General features: G+C 39.4%; 1 protein-coding gene across 1 annotated transcript in view; it reads left to right on the top strand.

Moving 5' to 3' along the window:
* The window catches only part of Mmp2 (Matrix metalloproteinase 2), a 127,638-nt gene that overhangs the window by 17,334 nt on the left and 89,708 nt on the right, over positions 1-20,596 (top strand). The window contains exons 2-3 of the mRNA XM_076899067.1: positions 11,426-11,527; positions 14,331-14,500. Of these exons, the coding sequence (XP_076755182.1) occupies positions 11,426-11,527; positions 14,331-14,500 (272 nt within the window). The remainder of the gene's footprint in view (positions 1-11,425; positions 11,528-14,330; positions 14,501-20,596) is intronic.

The raw sequence follows: 20,596 nt of genomic DNA on the forward strand, positions 1-20,596 counted from the left end.
GAAACTATTTTGTCAATCATTTGGATTTATTTTCCTGCATCTTCTTCGTTAGTGGATCGTGTTTTTACAGTAATCGTGCGTTCACATTCATCATAAAATTGCTCACATGCATTTACGTATATCGTATATCTAACATTTTCCAATTTATTCCAATTTACGTTATTTGTCTTTATCGAGTCGTTCATATATAGTACAATCTATTTTACTGCAGTACCATTGGTCACCCAGTAAATTTGATTTACGTCGCGAATCGTATTTTACGTTCGTTCTGATTATAGGAATATCGAACGTTACGAGCCGTTGAATCTTTGACGAGCAACGATGAGTAATAAATCGTACTTACGTTACTCACCCGAATCGATTATTCGAAGGACCATTTGTAATTTCCGTAATCAAAATTTCGTCGAGCAAAAACTCAAATGGAAACGAAAACAGGTCGTGAAATCGATTGCCCATTGTCACGTTTCAGATGATCGTTTCTTACGGACTTTCTCTTTGTCTACGAATATTCGTATTTCCAATCGACGCGCGCTCGTCCCGTTGAATGGAAAATTTAAACAAATAAGCGAGCGCGCGTGAAAATAAACGGGCGAGAATAGTTCTCTGCTCGTGGATATCGGCCATAAACATTTTTCATCGTTTACACTGCGTCGTAAATTTCACCAAACGCATTTCAAAATCGGCCATTATTCATTCACGTTCTCTACGTAAGTTTCTCGACCCATAGATGAACTATATTCCTCTTTCTTTCCTCCGTAGCTTATTCGTTCTTCTTTCTTCTTCGAGGTCCCTTTTTTATTAGATATATTAATTTTAAAGTTGAAACGTGTTAAGTAAATCTGCACTGCGTTAGATAAAAGTAACAAATACATCAAACACAAAAATTCTTATTTATTATATTACATATGATAACCATTTTTTATATAATAATAAACAGTACAAGTAGTATACTTTAACTGCTAAATTTCACAAGACTATCTAATAAATTTCATACCAATAATTCTTAATTTAATAAAATTTCAATAACAATAAAGGCAATAAATGGCAATAAATTACGTTTTTGACCAATTAGTATTTATTTAACTACCAGTGGGGACTTTACATATTTTCAAAGTATATTGACCTTCCATATTTAAATACTAACCAAAAGAGATTAAAATACTAATCAGTAAAATACTGACCAAAAGGAATTAATTACAAACAGAAACGTTCTATGTAGAATTCGTACATATAACTTCCTCTTAAATATTAACGTCCTTTTTACACGAATTGTATTTTTTAGTATGAAATACTCAACACGGCTCATTAAACCGAACAGTTAATTGAAACTATTCGATATTTATTTCCCTGCGCATACCAGGAAAGGTTATATGACAAACGAACAGAGCTGGTTGTAGCTGGCAACGCGGATACTAATCGATACTTATCTTCCGTTTCGAGCCGGCGGAAATTTCTCATTTCATTCCGGAAACGTTCCTGTCGGACATTACCGTAGCCGGTAGAATCGGTTGAAATGAATGGCCGACGATAAATCTCGCATCGTGGTTTCGTTACGACGCGGCCGCGCGCGAATTGCCGCTCGCCTACCCCTCGAAAATATTCGCGCGAACGTCGTTTTCGAACCGGCTCGTTCGTTCGTTTTTTATTAATTGATTTAAACGATGTTTCCAGCAGTTTGCTTCGACCATTTTTGTTGTTTCTAAACCACGTTTGCTGTTAGTTAAGCTCGATCATTTTGGTATCGTTCGACTAATGCAAAGCTATTACTTTTGAAATGAAGCTTCGCTGAAATTTTGCATTTTTTTTTTAAATACATCGATTTGGATGTTTCAATGAAACCTGAGTAATTTAACGCGAAGAGAATTGTCTACAGTATTGGCATGGCACTTTAAATTTATCCTTTTGCAAGCACCCTTTTAAATTCACCCTTTTGCAAATCAAATAATTCTATTTAAGTATCTTATTTAAAGAAGGACCAAATGAAAACTAGGTAGAAAGAAATAAAAAATTTAATCCAAAAAGATACTGATATTTATTTAAAAATAATTACCAATTAGTTTATATATTCTAGTCTATGCAAACATACATAATGGTTCTGCTGTAGCAGTAGCTGGTGACTTAAAGAGCTGGGGGTAGTTGGATTCTGCAAATAATGTATTTGCGTTTTCTTGGTGATATTTGCACACGGTTTTTATACGTACATACTATATACATTAACTGTGTAATTAGAAATTACGTAATAAGTACTGACTTTCATAAATTGCTAATTACTTTTGAATAATTACCATAATTACTTTTACCATCTAATTTATATGTGGTATTTTTTTAAATAAAATATTTAAGTAGATGTAGTTAATTTACCAAAGTGTGTATTTAAAATACCAATACCGTAGAGTGCCATCGTTACCATTATTTTTTAATTTCGCGTCAATCCAAATCAATTACTCGAACACGATTCTTTGTCAGTCATCGCTGTCGACGAACTTCTTATCGAGCGTTTTTTCCAGGCTTTCTCTCCTTCGTCAAGGGTGAACGAACCTCGAACGATTAGCGTTGAGCCATTGCTAGTGACGTAACGTAGTGAGAACGTATGAAAACTGTATATATGAACGCGCATAACCGTAAATGTTCCAGAAATTGGAACACACTGAGCGATATCGAAACTTATAAATTGGAAAACTGAAAGTTTCTCATTTGGTTTGTCATTTGAATCCCACGCAACTTGTGCTTCTTCCATAAGCTCGCAGATATCAGAAAATGGTAAATTCACGCCAACATCCGCGTCGCGTCGATTATTACTACTCTCCTACGGATTTTTTCTCGTTATCATTGTCTCTGAGACCGTATACACGTGTTACTTTAATCACGTTTCAGAATTACGAGCAAACAAAGAGATTATTCAGCAAAGGCGGCAACGAGTGAAACGCTGGAACAGCTTATCTCCCTTGGTAACCTTGAATGACTAAGTTTAAAGATTGCGTCCTAATCATTCGACTTGTAGTCACTGCTGCAAGTGAGGCTGAATGATAAAAAAGAATTGTTGTACGTATGTATCACGTGTAGGCTCCCACATGTGCGTGCAGGATTAGTAGATCGGTTCAGAATGAGAAGGCGAATGCTTAAGCGTGCCGATGAATTGTCACGTATTCTATGCTTTTTTGTATTAACGGTTTCCTGTTTTGCATATCTTGTCCATTCTTTTACTGCTGTACGTCAGAGAATAGTTGAAATACGTTCCAAGACTTCGCTAGTGTCTTTTTAGAATTTTCTATTATTTTTCAAAGATAAAGGAAGGTGCGTTTAATTGAGTTCGATAAAAGGTACGAGAAGACTAAAATTATCTGCTTTAAGGGTAATAAAATGCAGTAGCAAAGAGTTTGAACTCGAAGAAGTATCAAATTTTATTTGAAGAATTTAATTCGAATTTTGTTCCTACAATATTTTATGATAGTATCGAAACAGGTTCTTCGTTACGAAATTAATCGATTTCGTCGAGTGGCGACTCTCTGGTCAATGTCCGTCGACCAAACTGCGTCTCTGGTCAGCGCACTGCTAATTAGTTGTCCGTTTCAGTCACATTTCTGGACCAGAAATGTGTTTCTATGGTTTGGCGGGCCGGTAGCCGGCAGAAAATTGGACTCGTGGTTTTCGCGTGAACTCGGTTCCAATAGGCGTGAAAGAATTGTTACTTGTAATTGTAAAAAACAAATTTATAAGATATGCAATCTGTGATTTAATAGATTCTTCTGAGAAAGTAGGTATCGTTTTGTAATTTTCAATTTTCAACTGTGATGTAACACGATAAACAAGCTCCAATGTCTGCTTCAGTATTAAACTTATAAAAAAAAGAAGGAAATATTATTTGTGTTTGACATTTATTATCAGGCTGGCGAACGGGCACTGGCTTCTACTTGTAACCATATCTGCAATAACTAGGTTACCGATTATCGTTATCATCGCTGCAATGGAGAAACAAACATTGTTGTTAAATTATCAATATTTCGTTCTCAATTCTAACTGAACGAAGTATCCTTCATTTTTCATAGCTGTATCAATTTCTTCTTCCATCGTCGGATAACCACCAAATTGGTTATACCAATATCAATACATTAGAACTTAGAATTCTTGTTTGCGCGATTTTTTTTTGTTTATTTTCTGCAAACAAATTGCAAAGAAACATCGATAATACAATTATTATAAATATTATAACAGTAGAAAATACGTAGAACATAGTTGGAACAAAACCCATTAACCACTTTATAGCGCGAGCCATTGAAATTGATTTATCGAGCCGATTTTTCTTCGCGAAGCAAACTTCTTTATACGCTTTTATACTGGCATCATAACTTTTGCCGGAGCATCTGCCATCGCAAATTATTTGTCGCGTCGGTTCGAGGGATTTGCATTGCGGTCATGGCTGTCGATATCCGCCGGTCGATTCCGCTGGGCGGCTTCCGGTTACGCAAGACGTTTAGGGTCCCGTCGGATGGCCTACGGAAAACGAAACGTGTCCGGAATAACACGGCACTCGAGAGAATAACACGGCCGTGAGGAAGAAGGAAATTCAATTTGGCCATCCTCGTCCACGCTCTCCTTCTCCTTGGCCGCACTTTTAACCCGTTTCGGGGAGGATCTCGTACGCATCCGGAATAACGTGTCCCGTCGAATCTCTGTCTGGTGCTCGAGGGTTTAATGATTCTATCAGAAATAGATTCTGACGCGATTCAATTATTCGTTCAGATTAAGAAGGCTTCTATTTTATTGGTCAGCAGTTTGATCCATTTCTGAGTACTTAAATATGAAAGGTCCAGTATCTTAAACAAATTCACGAGTATATTTAATTTCGAGAACTGAAGTTGATACTTTACGTTATTGATCAAGTATTTAAGATGGTACAAAATATACAATGAAGTGAACGTCTTGAGAGTATGTTGATGAAGTGAGAACATAATGGCTTGTATCTTACTGTTCAGTATTTTAATCCCTTTTTGTCAGTATTTAAATATAAAATATTAGTATCATACCTTAAAGTTAAAGCGTGAAACAAAATAAATAAATATATATATGCTGTAATGATAATATAACCAATAATTAATTCCATAAAACTTAATTTAAGTACTGACCACTTAAAGGAACCAATTAAATATATAATATTGGCGCCACCCTGTGATAATACTATAATTAGACAGCATAAAATTGTAACGAACCCTCCTAAAATACGATTAATCGATTCTAGAATTTTGGAACTTTATCAAGTCGTGTTGCGTATATGAAAACAGTATGTAATAAGGTTAAAGGGTTAAGAAGACTGTTTTAACAAAGAACCTGGTAAAATAACTGTGTCAGGTATACTAAGAAAAGACGCTCCAAAAACACAGTTATCTAATGGTTGCTTTAAACCACCGCGAGTAGGTTGTGGCTAATAAAACGGTGAATATTCCAACCATCGAGCCAGTTTCACGTTGCTAAAGCGAGTAAACCGACTAAACGCTGATAATTAGACCGAACGAGACGCGGCTCGAGAGATCGCAGCGATCCATTGTGCTCGGTTTAGAGCCCTCTAAACCACTCGCGAGTGCCGTCTCTTCACCTTGCCAGTCTTTTACCCTTGCCCACTCTCTCTAACCCACTAAACTGTCCTACCGTTCCCTTTAATGGCCGTTGCGAGCAACGCCAGGACGAGCATGCAGCAGCCAAACGTTGCTGGTTGCACGCGTGTACCATCTTGGGTTAAGTGACAAATTGTCATTGAAATTAAGTGGCGAGCTTTGCTTGTATTATGTAATATAGGTTGGACGTCCCTGCATGTTGTGAATAGATTATTGAAAAGAGTTTCTTTCTGACATATCTCTTTATCTTCGATAGCATGTTTGCTTGGAGAACGCGTTCAAAGAGCAGAAGAGATGGAAATCGATTCATAGTGGTGTGAGAGGAGACTTCAATGCTTGTCGACAGTTGACGGTACTTTGACAAGATGATTCGTGTAATCTATGATCTGATATCGCGCAGAAGATATGCTTGTGTCTCTCGCTGGTATGCTTCCGCTATACGGATACTCGAATGGTGCTACTGGTTGAGTTAATTGCGATACGAACGTACATATTACCGCGAAGAGAGCGTAAGATGTGGTGTTTTTATGTATTTATGTAAATTGATGGAAGTTACGAGCGAATTGCTCGTGACAGAAATAACGCAGTCGCCATGGAGCGTTCGAGTTCAAGTATTTTTTTATTAGCCAATACTGGTTGCTGTTCTTTCAATTCCTCATATATTAGCTCCAACTCGTTACTATTCGTTACGTTTACTTCTCCAGTGTTCATTGAATGATACTACACATGTAAGTTCAATTACGTATACACATACGAATTTATTTGAGCGTTTTTGTATACACATATGATTTTATTGACGCTTTAACGACCAATGGCGCTATTACAGCGTCACGCGACATCCGAGATTGGTGACCGCTGTCGCCATTATGGTATCTCGTAATTTTCGTTTATTTATACTCAACAATAATCAGATTTTTGACAAAAATTCCTGCTAAAAGAAGTCAATCGTTAATTAAAAGCCATGTCAATAATTTGTCAAGGGTTAATAGACATAGGATGTCGAAAAGTAACATGCACGGCTTGTTGCGATATATTTTAACAAGCAAAATCTGTAGACACCAATTTTTGGTCCCGTCGATCGGTCGGAGAGCAGAATTGACACGAATTGGACGATGATCGATGGCGAAGTGGAAAACAGGTGTAGACACGAGTGTAGCTCGTAAAAAGTTGAGAAGGTCGATGGAACCGTGGAAAGAAGCGGCGCGTTCTTTTTCGTGTCTTATCTTCGCGACAGAGAGGAACGACGGGACAGTCGGCAAGGACGCAAGCGAACCGGAAATCGGGTCAACAAGGTCAAGTGTCCAGTCGATCGGAATGACCCTCGTTAAAAGAGTTTAATTCGAGAAAGTACAGCTGATACAACGCCGAGGAACGTGTTCAATTGCGAACTGATTCGACCAAGGAGTCTCTCCTTTCTTTGTTTCTCGTTCCATGCTGTAGAATCGAACAGTACATCTTCATCATTACTTGCGTTGTCGTAGTTACTGATTTTAAACTTCGTTTTTATATATCTAGCTTGCGTATACGTTTCTCCACTCTGTATTTGGATTAAAAAGTCACTACCTTGGGATTCTAGGCTCTTTTAAAGGAGAATGGTTGTTGAATCATTGCCTATTAGTAAGTTCTCAATGTTAATTGGTGTTTAATGGATGATGATAATTTTCAACATCCTCGACTTCTCTTTAAGGTAGAATTTTGAAGTACAATTTCCTCGATAAAACGCGATTTCAGATGAAAAAGAATTGGTTGCTAGATAATTTCTATCACGAAAGTGTCTCGATACTTTGGGACAGCGATGCAGGTCACGCGTTTCCACTCGATCCGTGTCACCTTACGCAAGTGGAGCGGCGATTAATCCGCGAGTGGAAAGGTGTACGCGTCGACAGGCGTAAGAGAGCAAGATCGCTGTCTTCTCTTTCTCTGGATGCTGTTTCCCTCGGTACGTAGCCGAGGCGAAGCGAAAAAGCCGCAGAAAAGAAACTCGGTCACGGCTGTTGAAGACGATTGCGTTTCTGTCGCGTTGTAATTGGCGCCGCGGCCGAATCGTTCGAATGCCGCGGCGCATTTGCAGACGGGATTGTCGTCGGTGACGTTAAACGGATTTGTCACCGAGAAACGTCTACGCTGGCTGGCTCGAACGCGTTCTTTTTTTCCACCCTCCTCGCTTTCAACCCCTTTCCGCCTTTCTTCACGGCCGCGTCCCGTTCCCAAAGAATCGTCCTCTCTCGCGCTGCCGGCTATAAACGCAAAGGTCCTCCAGGTGAATGGTCCTGCGATGGGATTGAAACGAAGATAAATGGGACGATTGTTCTGCTGCTTGTCGTTCACGTTGTTTCTCGTGGTTCGTTTAGTCTACCCGGTTCTTTCGTCTCGCGGAGTAATTACGATTTCTGTAGCCGTGCAGTTTTCGAGCCACAAATAAATGGTCAGTAGTTTAATCTCTTTCGACCAGTATAACACGGAGTGTCAGTATTTAAATATGAAGACTAAAATACAAGCCAAATAAGTGTACTATTCAAAGGCGAAAAGATTGGAAAAAGAAATTTTTTTAAATACAGTTGAAGTACAGAGCAATTAAGACTAGATTACAAAAGGTTTGAACTTGTACGTATCAAAGTGTCCACTTTTCAAAATTGACTCGAACAATCGCGCCTAGCGATCGTTATTAAACTGAACACAGCTGAACAAGAGTGAACACGGTCGTGGAAATAATTAAAAGTGGCAGAGCACCGGCGGAACAATATACATCGTTCAAAGTCAAAGTTCCACGAAGAAAACAGGAGAGAAAAAGTGGCGCTCTTTGATCTGTCGGAGGCCTTCGCAGCGATGTCGCCAGGATGGTTATACTAACGACGTGACACGTAAGCTAGCCACGAAACGTCTGATTTTTCGAGCGGTGGAGATGCTGATTGCGACGGCAAAAGAGGTGCTCGCGAGGTTGCTCGGGGAACCCATTCCTTCTGTCGACCTGCTTTGCCGAGGTTTCCCACGTTTCCCGGGGCTCCCTTTGACAGCTGGACCGAACGCGGAAGCTTTGTTACGATTATAATCGTAATCCAACGCGGATTCCCCGCGAACGTTGAACGGTCGCTGCTTTCCAGGATTCGCGATCTCTTTCACGGATCGTTGGAACCAGGATGCTTCGTCGCCATTATAATAATGCCACTTTTTTACGGACCAACGCGAAGAGAGAGTTGCTCTGTTAGGATTCTGGCTTTCATTCTTCCTTCCGCGTTCTTCTTTCTCTTCCTATTTGTTTGTTAAAAAATGTCGTTGGAAACGTAATCTTAGAGATTTCTCGAATCTCAGTGCGAAGCTGCTTGATCTGTGCTTAAGTTCACGATTTTATCAATTTTCTGCGTCTACTTTTTGATTTATGGGGTTGCATATTCTTTACGCTAGAAATATTATTTTTTAAATAATTTTTAATAGAGACAGATCTGCATGAGGGAATATACCTTTCGTTTTTAAATATAGTAGGAGATTTTAATTTGAGATTGCACAAGAAAAAGATATTCACAATTATTAAACCGTCCACGATTCCTAAGCAGATGTAACAGTATCTATATATACGCAACACAAATAAAAATAGTTAAAAATTAACGTAATCCATGCATATACAACTAAACTATGCGTTTCGATCAGTTACGTGTTACAACGCAATTACCAGCAATTTACTCTTATTTCCATTGGTAGATTCAGCTAAACGTTCTGTACGCAAACCGAACGAGAAGAAAATGCCAACTAGAAATGCCAGGATCGATCCGAAAATGCCTTTATCGGATGACATTCCCCGATGTATTATCCTCCTTAAATGGTAATACAACGACTGACATGGTCGTGGCGTTCAACCGGTTCCCAGAGTAAAATGAAAGGTTCAGGGAAGAACACCAAAGACATAGTTCGTTCGCTGAATGCGTACGTGTAGGTACATATAAGGTTTAATCAGTCCAGTGAAGAAAAAATTCCACTTTATTTTCTTCGTTCTCTTATATATATGCAACGTTCTGTACTATTTACAAATATGTAACAGAAGTACAATTTTGTCCATCTTTTATATAATCGACATAAATATGAGTAATGAAAAAAAAAAGAATCTTTAATATCAATTCTGCTTTCAAACGAAATATTATAGTAAAGCAACAGAGTCACTGCGTGCGATTGGCTATCGTTTTGGTCAATAGGGGATGAAGTCGCGTGACTCGTAGTCACGTATAGTAAGAGTCAGTCGACGCTTGGATTGCGATGCGAAGACAGTGAAGCTATCGAATGTGCATTTTCATTAAATTTCATTTCTCTGGTTCAATTTTTATTCTTATTTTCTGCTTGTTAATGAATAGAGATTGCACGTACGATATCTGTCTTTACGTAGGTGAAACAGGAAAATCTTGTATGTGCACATTATATAAAGGTACGACGCACAGTTTTCTTCGCGCCAGGTCTGTCATTTCTGAACTCTCGTGTATTTTTCCCCCCATAACTGGGCTGCAAGGAATATGCCTCTTTCTCCTTGACGAAAAGGAGGCACTGACTTGGCAGACACTTCACTCTTATTCCGTGCGGTTACTCCGTCGATAAAATACGAAGGACGAAGCGTTTACGCGCTTTCTTTTTCGTTTATAGCTTCTTAAAACGTACCAGTCTTTCGAGGCATATTATAATGTCTTTATCCTTGATTGATTTTTACTTTGGATCCCCTGTTAGCGGTTGCACTTGCGTACAATAAATTGAATTATACGTTTCAACCCCCAGATAGAAGAAAATTCTGAAGAATGCGAAGAATGCTAGATAAAATTGCGAACTAAAGTTATCTGAGAGTGAAATTATTCTTCTAAGAGGATAACGCACATATGTCGTAAAAAGGAGATTCTTTTATCGACATTTCGAAATGTGTTCCACAGATTCCACCGCGTCCTCGTTTCCACTTCCTGTGGAACTAGCGAAGCTAGTACTTTTGGTTATCTACCACCTCGTAATCATCTTCTGATAAGACCACGAGCTTGTGGCCGAATTTAGTACTCTCTTATAAAACGTTAAAACATTATTCCGGGGTGCTGGACGAGACGATTATTCTTATCGTTACCACTGCCAGGAGAATTATAACCAAAAATGGAAGACAAAACTAGGGAGCAAAGGGATGTTAAGTGAAGTTTACTTAACGGTTAAAGTGAAATCTACACGAACGATATAAAGTCATTAGTGGCTCTTAACTTTTTTATAACATTTATTTATAATTAACTGACTATAAAAAAATTTTTTTAAACCATTTTACCATTTGTAATATTTTTCTGATTAATTTCTAAAGTTCCTGATACATTATAAATCAATATAAGAGGCAAGTTAAAGAAGTAGCGGCTACATAGTAGCTACATAATAACTTTTTTTTAACATACACCTACTTTGTAGCTTTCTGTATAGATTTCATTGGATATCGTTATCTTTTACATTATTCAAAACTAATAGTTGCTAATCAGTTAGGCTACAATAAATATATTGTGCAAGATTCTTAAAGGTACAAAAGGTTTCCCTCCATTTTTTTCTAACGTATCAACGTTAGACTTATATTGCACTGTTTATATACAAATTTATGTAATTTATGTAATCGAGCGCAGTTTCCTGTTGAAATACGCCTTAGAAAATTGTTTCGTTCGAAGAAACGATAGCTGGGGAAAGAAGGAATAGGAATAAAAATAATTGGAAAGGGCTGAAACACGTAGCGTACCTCCAAGAAGCTTGGCTGTGATTCTTTTCCGATTATTCAGTTATTTATTATTCGAGGCTCGTGTTCACGTCCGTTTTGCTCTTTTCTGTTCCAGCAAAATTATCTCATGAAATTTGGATACCTGCCCCAAACGGATCTGGAGACCGGAAACCTCAGGACGGACGATCAGCTCAGGGACGCCATTAAAAATTTACAGGTGAGTGAAACATTCTGTGGATGGCTTCGAATATCGAAAACTTGTCGCTTCTGCGTGTATCGAATGTGTAATGCGGTTTGCGGACTTTCCTACGTTAAATATGGTCACGTTCCGTTAAGGAGATAAGTATTCTGAGAAACCCTTTTGTTCGCGTCCCGTTTTTCCTCTTCACTCAATCCCTTCGCGTTCTGTTGCTTTAAGTAATAATAAATAGTGGTGTTAAGTAAAAATTTAAGTATCCACGTACATACGTTATTATTAACACTTAAATAGAATTAAGTGAAAAATTACAACGAACGAATATTGCAGATGCAAAGCTCGCCAAATTGAATACAAAAAAATGAGTTAATCTACAAAGTTACTACTGAGATTAAAGCAGCTCAGGTGATACTCGAATTTAACGCGCGATCCTTTTATTTCGATATACATCGACGCTTGAATCGCGATAGAATAGTTTCAGGCTGTATCCGAACGCAAAGATCGGATTGTTGGAAACGTTCGAATGCAGCCGCGTTTCCATTTCGTTTGGAGTATCGAACCGATCGATCCACTAGAATAATGTGACTTTGGTGGACGGAAACAGGTGGATGGGGGTGGAGGAAAACGAACGCAAACGCGCAAACAATTGAAAAAAACGACGCGCTGTATGTCTGGCGAGGATTTATATGAAAATCGAGCTCGTTAAAAACAAACGCGTATAGACGTTCAACAAAAGCAATATTCCCCTTCTGTACTTTCGACAAGCTACCTATCCGTCAGAATATCAAACTCTGGCTTTCATTGTATGCACATTTTCCAGCAGTTTTCATCCTTTTTTTTTCCTTTCTCTCCCCTGCTTTCAAAAGTGACAGAGCGGTGTAAATATTTCTTGTTCGATGTTCGAAGACACTACAAAGTTACTTTAAGTTTCAAGCGAAAAAAAAAATTACGATATCAACGATGAATTTCAGTAATTGTTACTGACTCGTTTTGCACGCCATTCGAGAGCGCGTTCGACCAGTTCATTATGCAGTGACCGTTTGTTAAATGTATCTATTAGTCATATTGATAATTTACCTCGTGATTTACATAATGAAGAGAAGTTTTTATGCAAACATCGTTTGCAAACTACTACTTGTGACTTGTCAATTGATTTATCGTTACATTCCGCGCGTGTCGTGCAATACTTTGGCGAGAACCACGCCCCGTTTCTAAGTCATCATCGGCACTGAGATTCTTGCTCACACGATTCTGTATTTCTTTACGCGATTTTCATTTCCACGCGAATTCGGAAAAACGTGCCGTTCTCTTTCTACGCAACTTGTTTCACTTCCATAGAACACACTTCGCATGGAAACACAAGCACAGTCTCCGTTCAAAACAAGCGAGGACGCATAAAATCGTTGACACTCCAACACGAATTTATTGTTCTTCGATGTAAATTTTTTTTCTATTACACAAGCATTCTTCTGCGACGCGTCTATTCTGTAAATACAGAATTGTCGCGCGCATAGATCAGAGCTAGAAAAAATGTATCTATATTTCGCTGAAAGAGGTAAATCCAACGGAAAGATCCGAAGCAATAACTTTTTATTATCGCGTCGAATTTATGCGACTCTGTCGTTTGATTCAAACTTCTCTTTTTTTTTTGTTGCTGAAGAGTAACACGCAGGTTGGTCGTTTCTTGTCACGTATAAAAATAGCGTCCTGTACCTCAAAGGGCTCTCGTGGAAATTTCGAGTGCTCTTTACCACCGTGGAACGGGAAGTCGAGAAGAACGGTCGAGTTCTCGCGTCCCGTTGAATTACTTGGAAAGAACTTTTCCGCGGGCTTTCCCGAGCGTCGCGTCGTCGGGTGGAAATATGATTCCCTACAAGTTGCTCTGAAGAATCGGCTACAATCCGCGTCACGGAAACGCTTGCTCTCGAATATCTGTATAAACGTTACAATTTCTTTTCCTGCTTTTTCGAGCGCGTACACCTTCGTATTTCATTGCTGCAATTTTTTATTATCATCGTTTCCTGAAAATTAAATTATTTAGAAAATATAAGCTGTTAGATTTAAAATGGCGAGATTACAAATTTCATCTGTTTATCTCAATATTGCGATAATTCTGTCTCAGCAATTACATTAACTTTGCATTTAAATGTAACATTGTTAGGATATACCAATTGAATGATTGAAGAGCGCAGCGTCATTGTTGGGATACGTAACCATTTCTTCCGATCCTCCTTTTATCAGAGCGATGAGTAACGTCCTCCTTGCGACAGTGTAAATCCTCTACCTAGAACTAATCTCCACGTATCCTTTGTGCTTAGTCGTCAACAGTGATTTTCAAGTGTATCGTAATAATTTATGCATATTAAAATACTATATGCACAAACCACACACGTCGAGATATATGCAACAACTATAATACTTATTCATGCCTGTAGAATTCGTTCCGCACATGGCGCTATCCATACTATACGGAATATAATACTAGTCATTCCTTTGTTCTTCTCGTACAGAGGTTACACGTACGTGCACACACGTAGACAGACACTTTACACTCCCATACAGAAGTATTAATCCTTGGAGGACCGAGAACTCGAGCAAAATTCCGTCCATGTGGACAGAGGTCATTCGATAATATTGATGAAGTTCATTTTGATATTTAGTAAAATTCATGGAGCATATCGTAATGTTTTTTACGAATTTGTTACGGCTAATCAAGCGTCGTGCCTTTGCACGCTGGAAATGAATCTATTTAAATAAATTTGTTACTTTAAGTGGTATTTGGTCATCTGACATTTAGCGAGTTATCAATTATGTGTTTCGTCAGAGATTCGGCGGCATTCCTGTAACTGGTAATATCGACGAAGCTACCAAGAAGTTACTAAGACTTCCGCGATGCGGACTTCCGGATAAACCGGATCCTAGATACACCAAGGTCAGGCATAAACGTTACACAATCCACGGGCAACAGTGGCCGCATCGGAATCTAACTTGGAGGTAAGCGTGATTAATTGCTATATCGCTTTCAAATGCATTCAGCCTGTCAGAGGAAACGATACAGTGAAACTAAACATGCGAATAACATTGAATACTTCTACTTAAACATTGAAAGACTATATCCTAAATTACCATTGGTACCATCGAAAACCCATCTTGTATTTAAAGAAAATCAGGTCTACAGAGTTTAACTCTTACAGTCATCACGCGTGCACCACCGGAAACGCATGCGCGCGAAGCATCGCCCTCAAAAAGCGCTGCTCAGTTTCACTTCCTCCAAAGAGTCATGCTTGCGTTTCCGTCAAATCTCCATTTCTATCTATTATCATCGAAACCGCCGCTCCGTGCAGCATATTTCTTCTCGCCTCGCCGTCTAAAGCGAGACAAACCGAGTTGCACTTTCGAGACGAGCCCAACCAACCAGACGCGTTGGACGCGCGTACGTGTCCGCCGTTCGTGAACGGAGAACGGAGGGCGTCAGCGGAAACCGTTCCAGGATAATAATCCTGCGCGCGGCGCGGCAATTACTCGTTGAAGAACCAGGACGCCTCGCCCTCTAATTGCCAGATATTATGCCGGGGCCCCCTCGACGTTCGTCGCGGATAAAATTTTCTGCGAACGCATCGCCAACTGCGCGGAAACGCCATTGACATTGTTGGTCACCGGCCAACGACGAGTCCGTGCCCTCGCGGAAGGCTCGTCCGGCTGCCAACGATCGCCTCGCACGAGCGTCTTCTTCTCATCCCAGCGTGTCTTCCGCCAAGGGGGTTGACGACGCGGTTCCAGCCGACGGCCAACCGTGAAAATCGCGCTGATTCGCGCGACAACAGCTGCGAAACTGCGCACCACGCTTCCCTCGATGCTACCTCCAGCCACGCTCGCTCTGCTCGTCTTTACTTTTATCTACGACATAAATCGGAGGAGGCTTTGCTGGCTATTGGTCGAGCTCGAGGTGATCGAGCTCGTTGGGAGGAACGATTTTTAGGATTTTCGTGGATTCATGGCTGAAGGTTTAAAAAAGCCTGGAAGCTTGAGCTTTGAAAGGGTGTGGAAATGATCGTGGGAGTACTGTCACACTTGTCACGTTTACATTTAAGTCTAAGGGCGAGGAAATTAATATTTAGAGACATGTATGTAGGAATTCGTTTTCGTTTGTGGATCTGTTTATAAAGTAGAGAATTATACGTGATCGTAGCTTAAAATTTTTACCAAAAATTAGTAAAATTATTACATTTAAGCCTAAAGAATTACATCGTTGTATATCGATGAGACGAAAGACTTGTTTCGAATTTACCAGTTCTTTTAAGAAATTTATTAAACTCTTACTTAAGTCTCGAGTAATGTACAATATATAAGTATATCGAGAGACAGGAGCCAAACGCCAAGAGGCCGAGTTTTATTGACTCGCATTAAATAACGTCGCGTAAAGTAGCTGCAAAGGAAACAATACCAGACGTGTTAATTGAAAAGCAAACGGGATGAAATCGAATTATACCCCATTGGCGTAGTTGAACGCGGAAGCGCGCGACAATACGAACGAATCGTGTTATCCGATCGGATGGTGGAAAGGGGGGGAAATAGAAAAATCTAATTGAAGGGAGTCAACTCGCGCGCGGTTAATTTGATTATCTTGGACTCGTTACTACCGTGCCGTTTGAACACGTGGCGAGCGAGGGCTACGAGCTTTTCAGACGATGAGACGGTAGAATTGGGTGGAAGGAAAAATCCCATAAAAAGAGAACTCAGGGAGACAGCGGGAAATTCGTTTCTATTCGTATTGGACCGCGCCAGAATTCGAAGGCTACCATCGACAAATTAAGCCAATTGTTAATTCTTCGCGGTGGTATCGTTATCTTCGTTTTAGAAGAGAGACTTCATCTCTAGACGGTACTCCCCTTTATTTAATTCTTAATGTCTTGCAATGTCCAATGTACAATTTTTTAACGATATGCAGAGATACGTTATTTAATGAAAAATGAATTAAGATAACTTCGATCGAAAGTACAATTAGCAAATGTGTCTGTATTTCAGTTTAGTTTCGAGAGAAGCTGCGTCTTAATGCATTTTTCGATTTAAAGTTTATTTACACATGTCGTATCAGTGATGTTTCCGTGTCAGTGCATGTGATAGTTTCGCGTCAGTGTGAACACATGCGAATAAACACAAGGGAAGGATACTGATGTATGCGCGTAAATAAGTGTTGCATCAACATCTTAAAATAATTATTAACATCAAATTGCATTGCCTGATTAGAGCTTAATAATGTTCACACGCGTGCCAAAATACTTATTTGCCTTCTAAAATTGAATATAGAGAATCTAGAGAGAAAGAAATTGAAAACAAAAACTTTATTGTTGAGTTCTCATGTGATATTATAATTACGTTCAATTACAAATCTCGGTCCGAAGTGAATTATTTGAAAATTCGAATAAATTTGTTTTCAACTTGTCTATTAAATTCAAGAGTTTGAAATGAACCAAAAAATAATTTCTTTCAATTTTCAAACTTGAATTATTCGATGGACTCGTTCACATTACCATGGAATGTACCCAAGAACAATTAAACCAGTTGATACTGTAGTTTTCTAACACATCGTTCATTACCTATAGTCGGTAGTACGACTTCTGCGATACCGATTACGCGTCGTAGTGTTACGTGGCGCCCTCTAAAAAGCCTACTTCACTCGCATCCCAGCCAATCCGCGGCAGTTATTTGAATATAAATTCTCGCAACCTTCGTTCTAACAAAATCCGTCGTATGCACGTTTTCCAGAACACAGACGAAGGTTAAAACGTTCAAAGGTTGCGTTACGGGGACGGTAAATATATTAGTGCTTGTGTCCGCTGCAGTAATCGAGGTGAGATATAAATAATACAGGGTACGCTGGTATTTAGGGGTTCTAATTAGCGAGAACACGGACTCCGCGAGCCATCGTTCGCCTTAATTGCGCGCCTTAACGACCATACCCGGCCGCGTGGTGTGTCGCACGAAAATTTCGCGGTAATTTCGTTGGGATGTCGAGCACGATGATAGTCCTCGAGAAGTTAAAGCCCCCTCCCCGACGCGAAGAAGAGAGTTAATCAACGCTTGTCAATAAAACGACGCAGTGAGATGATTAGACTCGTCTGACGATTGTGCAAACATCACCCCAGCGGTTGCAAGGGGAACCACTTTCGCACAGCTATTCACGTATGTCCCACCTCTACCTTTCGTCGTGTTCATTTAAATATCCTACGTTTTTTCAAACGTCCATATCTTTTTACTGACACTCTAAAAGTTCGTTTATCCGCGCAGATTTGTTCAGTTTGAAAAAGTCAAGGTTTTCAGTATTGCGTGATGAAAATTTCCTGCTGTTTTTTGCTTCTAATTCGTATGCGCTAGCTTTTACTGTTTTACAGTACGCTTTCGCTAATTTATGAAAAGTAGCATGATAGTAGCATGATAGCATCTTTAAAAAGTCTAGTTCATGATTTTCTAAATATAAAATTATCTTTAACTTTGAAGATAGAATGCATTCGAGTAAAAGAAAGAAAATAACAGAGGATATCGAAGAAAATTCTTCGATAAAGAAACAAATGAGTGATCCCTAGTTCCGTCGCGAAGTGATCATTCTGTTTTATTAATATTCGTACTAATTCTTGGGTCGAGAAAGGAACGATCGCGAGGCGAGGAATTGGGTTGAGAAACAGGGACAATGAGGTTTCCTCCGCAAATACAGGTCCCCGCTAATTTCGAAAAGTAGCAAGGAACGAAAAATAGTTCGAGCATCGTTCAGAGAGCGTAGCGAGAGGAGCTGGCTTGTTTCAGCGGCCACGGAGGGAGGCGTCGCGGCGTCGCGAGCCTCTTACCCCAGCCGTCAGCTTTTTCTCGTTTCTTTTCCTTTCTGCACGCTGACGCGATGTCCAAAGTGCGATCTTGAATATTAACCCCGTCGAGGCAATCCCTCCTAGTAATTTAGGTCGGTATCTCGCCATTTTTCTCTCCTAGACTCCACTCTATATCTATGTATTTTCCACCACTGTTGAAAGATTGCAGCTCGCTTTAATGTGCACTGGAATTTAGATGAAAATGTGAAAGCGTGACTGATCAAAATTTAGCAAGTATCTTCTCCCCGATATTCATTTTAAATTATACATTCCTTGCAAAATTATAAAATAACGTAATAGTAGTTATATTTGCAAACTTGGCATAAAATATTTTCTACCCTCAATTTATTCTTTATACGTATTAATGTATTTCTTTGAACTAAATTTCTAAAGTGGAAACGTTCGAAGAAGGTGTGTCGTGAGATTAACAAATTGTAGACGTCGTTCTCTGACTTTTTGCCCCACTGGTAAAAGGGAAATTGGAGCAAAAGCCGAGCGAAAAATGTTTGAGCTTCCTTTGTCGATTAGAGCACTTGGTAAACGATGATGGGTTAATTTAATAACTCCATCGATTCCCATGGCGCGACGAAGCTGCGATCAAAGAAACGGGCACTTCTGATTGAATTTCTTCGCCATTACGGCGATCGACGATCGGCTCGTTACGTTAATGGACACATTAAAATGTTAACACAATATTCAGAAGTAATTTCGAAATCCATCCAATTTCGGACGCCATCAGGGCGGGGCTCGGTTAATTGATACGGAACTTTAAATACGGCTAACGCGATCTTGTCACAGTTCAATTTTCATTTTTCACAATTTACTTTCAACGGGCGAACGGCGTTAATTTATTCAGGTCAACGCGTCGCTGATTAATAAAATCCTCCACCTGCTCCCAGCTGAACGCTCGCGCCATTAACACTACAACTAGGCAATCAAAATTCTCTGCGTTTTATATCATTCGCGCACTTGAAATACATATTTTCCAATCAATTTCTTTCAGTCTAGTAATTATTTCCTTAATCAAAGTAAACCGTTTCCAATTTGCCGCACGGAATATTTATTTACGTTTAATTACCTCGTGAAAAATGTAAACGAAGGAAATTATCGCAGGAATACGTTATTTATTATTTTTTATACGACCCTTTTGATTGCGTTTCGTGAACACTTCCTTTGATATATAACGCGAAGAAAAATTTCGCAGCTGGAATTAAATATTAATCCTGTTTCCTCAGGGGCTGCGACCTTCTCTTAGGTTCAACTCGCTTCAGAAGGACCACTTTGGATCCACAGCTGAATTACAAATTAGACGGCCACTCACGAACCATTTGTAGGTCACTTTTCAATTTTTACTAGAATATTCATATCGAGAACAGGAATTCGGTCCAAGTGATCGCAAGTGGTTCGCGAATGGTTGACCATTTTCGGCTTTAACTATTCTTTTAAAGTGGCGCATTTGATCGTGAATCGAGTCTTAAGGTCGTGGTACGGGTGTGGCAATCCCGAGGTACCCTAGCCCCGTGACCAGAGGGTTGTTATGACGCTTGGTCATGGTTCTCGAGAACAAATTTGGACATTAAGGAAAATAATTTGATAAAATATCGAATATAGGATAAAATATACAAAACTCGATACAACTTCAGTTAACTTCACACGATGATAATTTTCGTTAACTCTGACCGTCGGATAAAGTTGATTAGAAATGATTAAAGAACTTGTAAAACGTACGAAGTTAAAATAATTTTATTCGTTAGTTAACTAGCTACAATTCTGTTCATCCCTGTCAGGTCAGGATTATCCGTCAACCGCGACGGAAGTTTCTTTTAGACACCAGGTCGATAAAAAAGGAATGAAAAAGCGTACTAACTTTCCTGTATGAAGTTAACGTCCACTTATAATTAAAATCGTAGAGAGAATCACCGTACAGAAGTATGAAAGTTGAAACGAGGAAAATTAATTCCGGACGAAAGGAGATAGAAGATATAATACATCGTACAGTCGTAACCCATGTCCCTGAAAGAGGAGACGCCGGGGTGAAATTGATCACTATCCGAAGCCCCATTTTGGCCGCAAGTTTCGTGAAACCTCGACGGTTGTCTTGCTCGTGATTTGCAAGGGAAAGTAGAGTGTTCGCGCATCCATGGCCAGAGACTGAAAATATAAAATCCTGAATATTATATATTTGCATTTCATTAATATTTAATCATTTGATGAGTCCAATATTTACTCA

The sequence above is a fragment of the Xylocopa sonorina genome, chromosome 8 (genome assembly GCF_050948175.1).
Source record: "Xylocopa sonorina isolate GNS202 chromosome 8, iyXylSono1_principal, whole genome shotgun sequence".
Taxonomy (NCBI): Eukaryota; Metazoa; Arthropoda; class Insecta; order Hymenoptera; family Apidae; genus Xylocopa; species Xylocopa sonorina.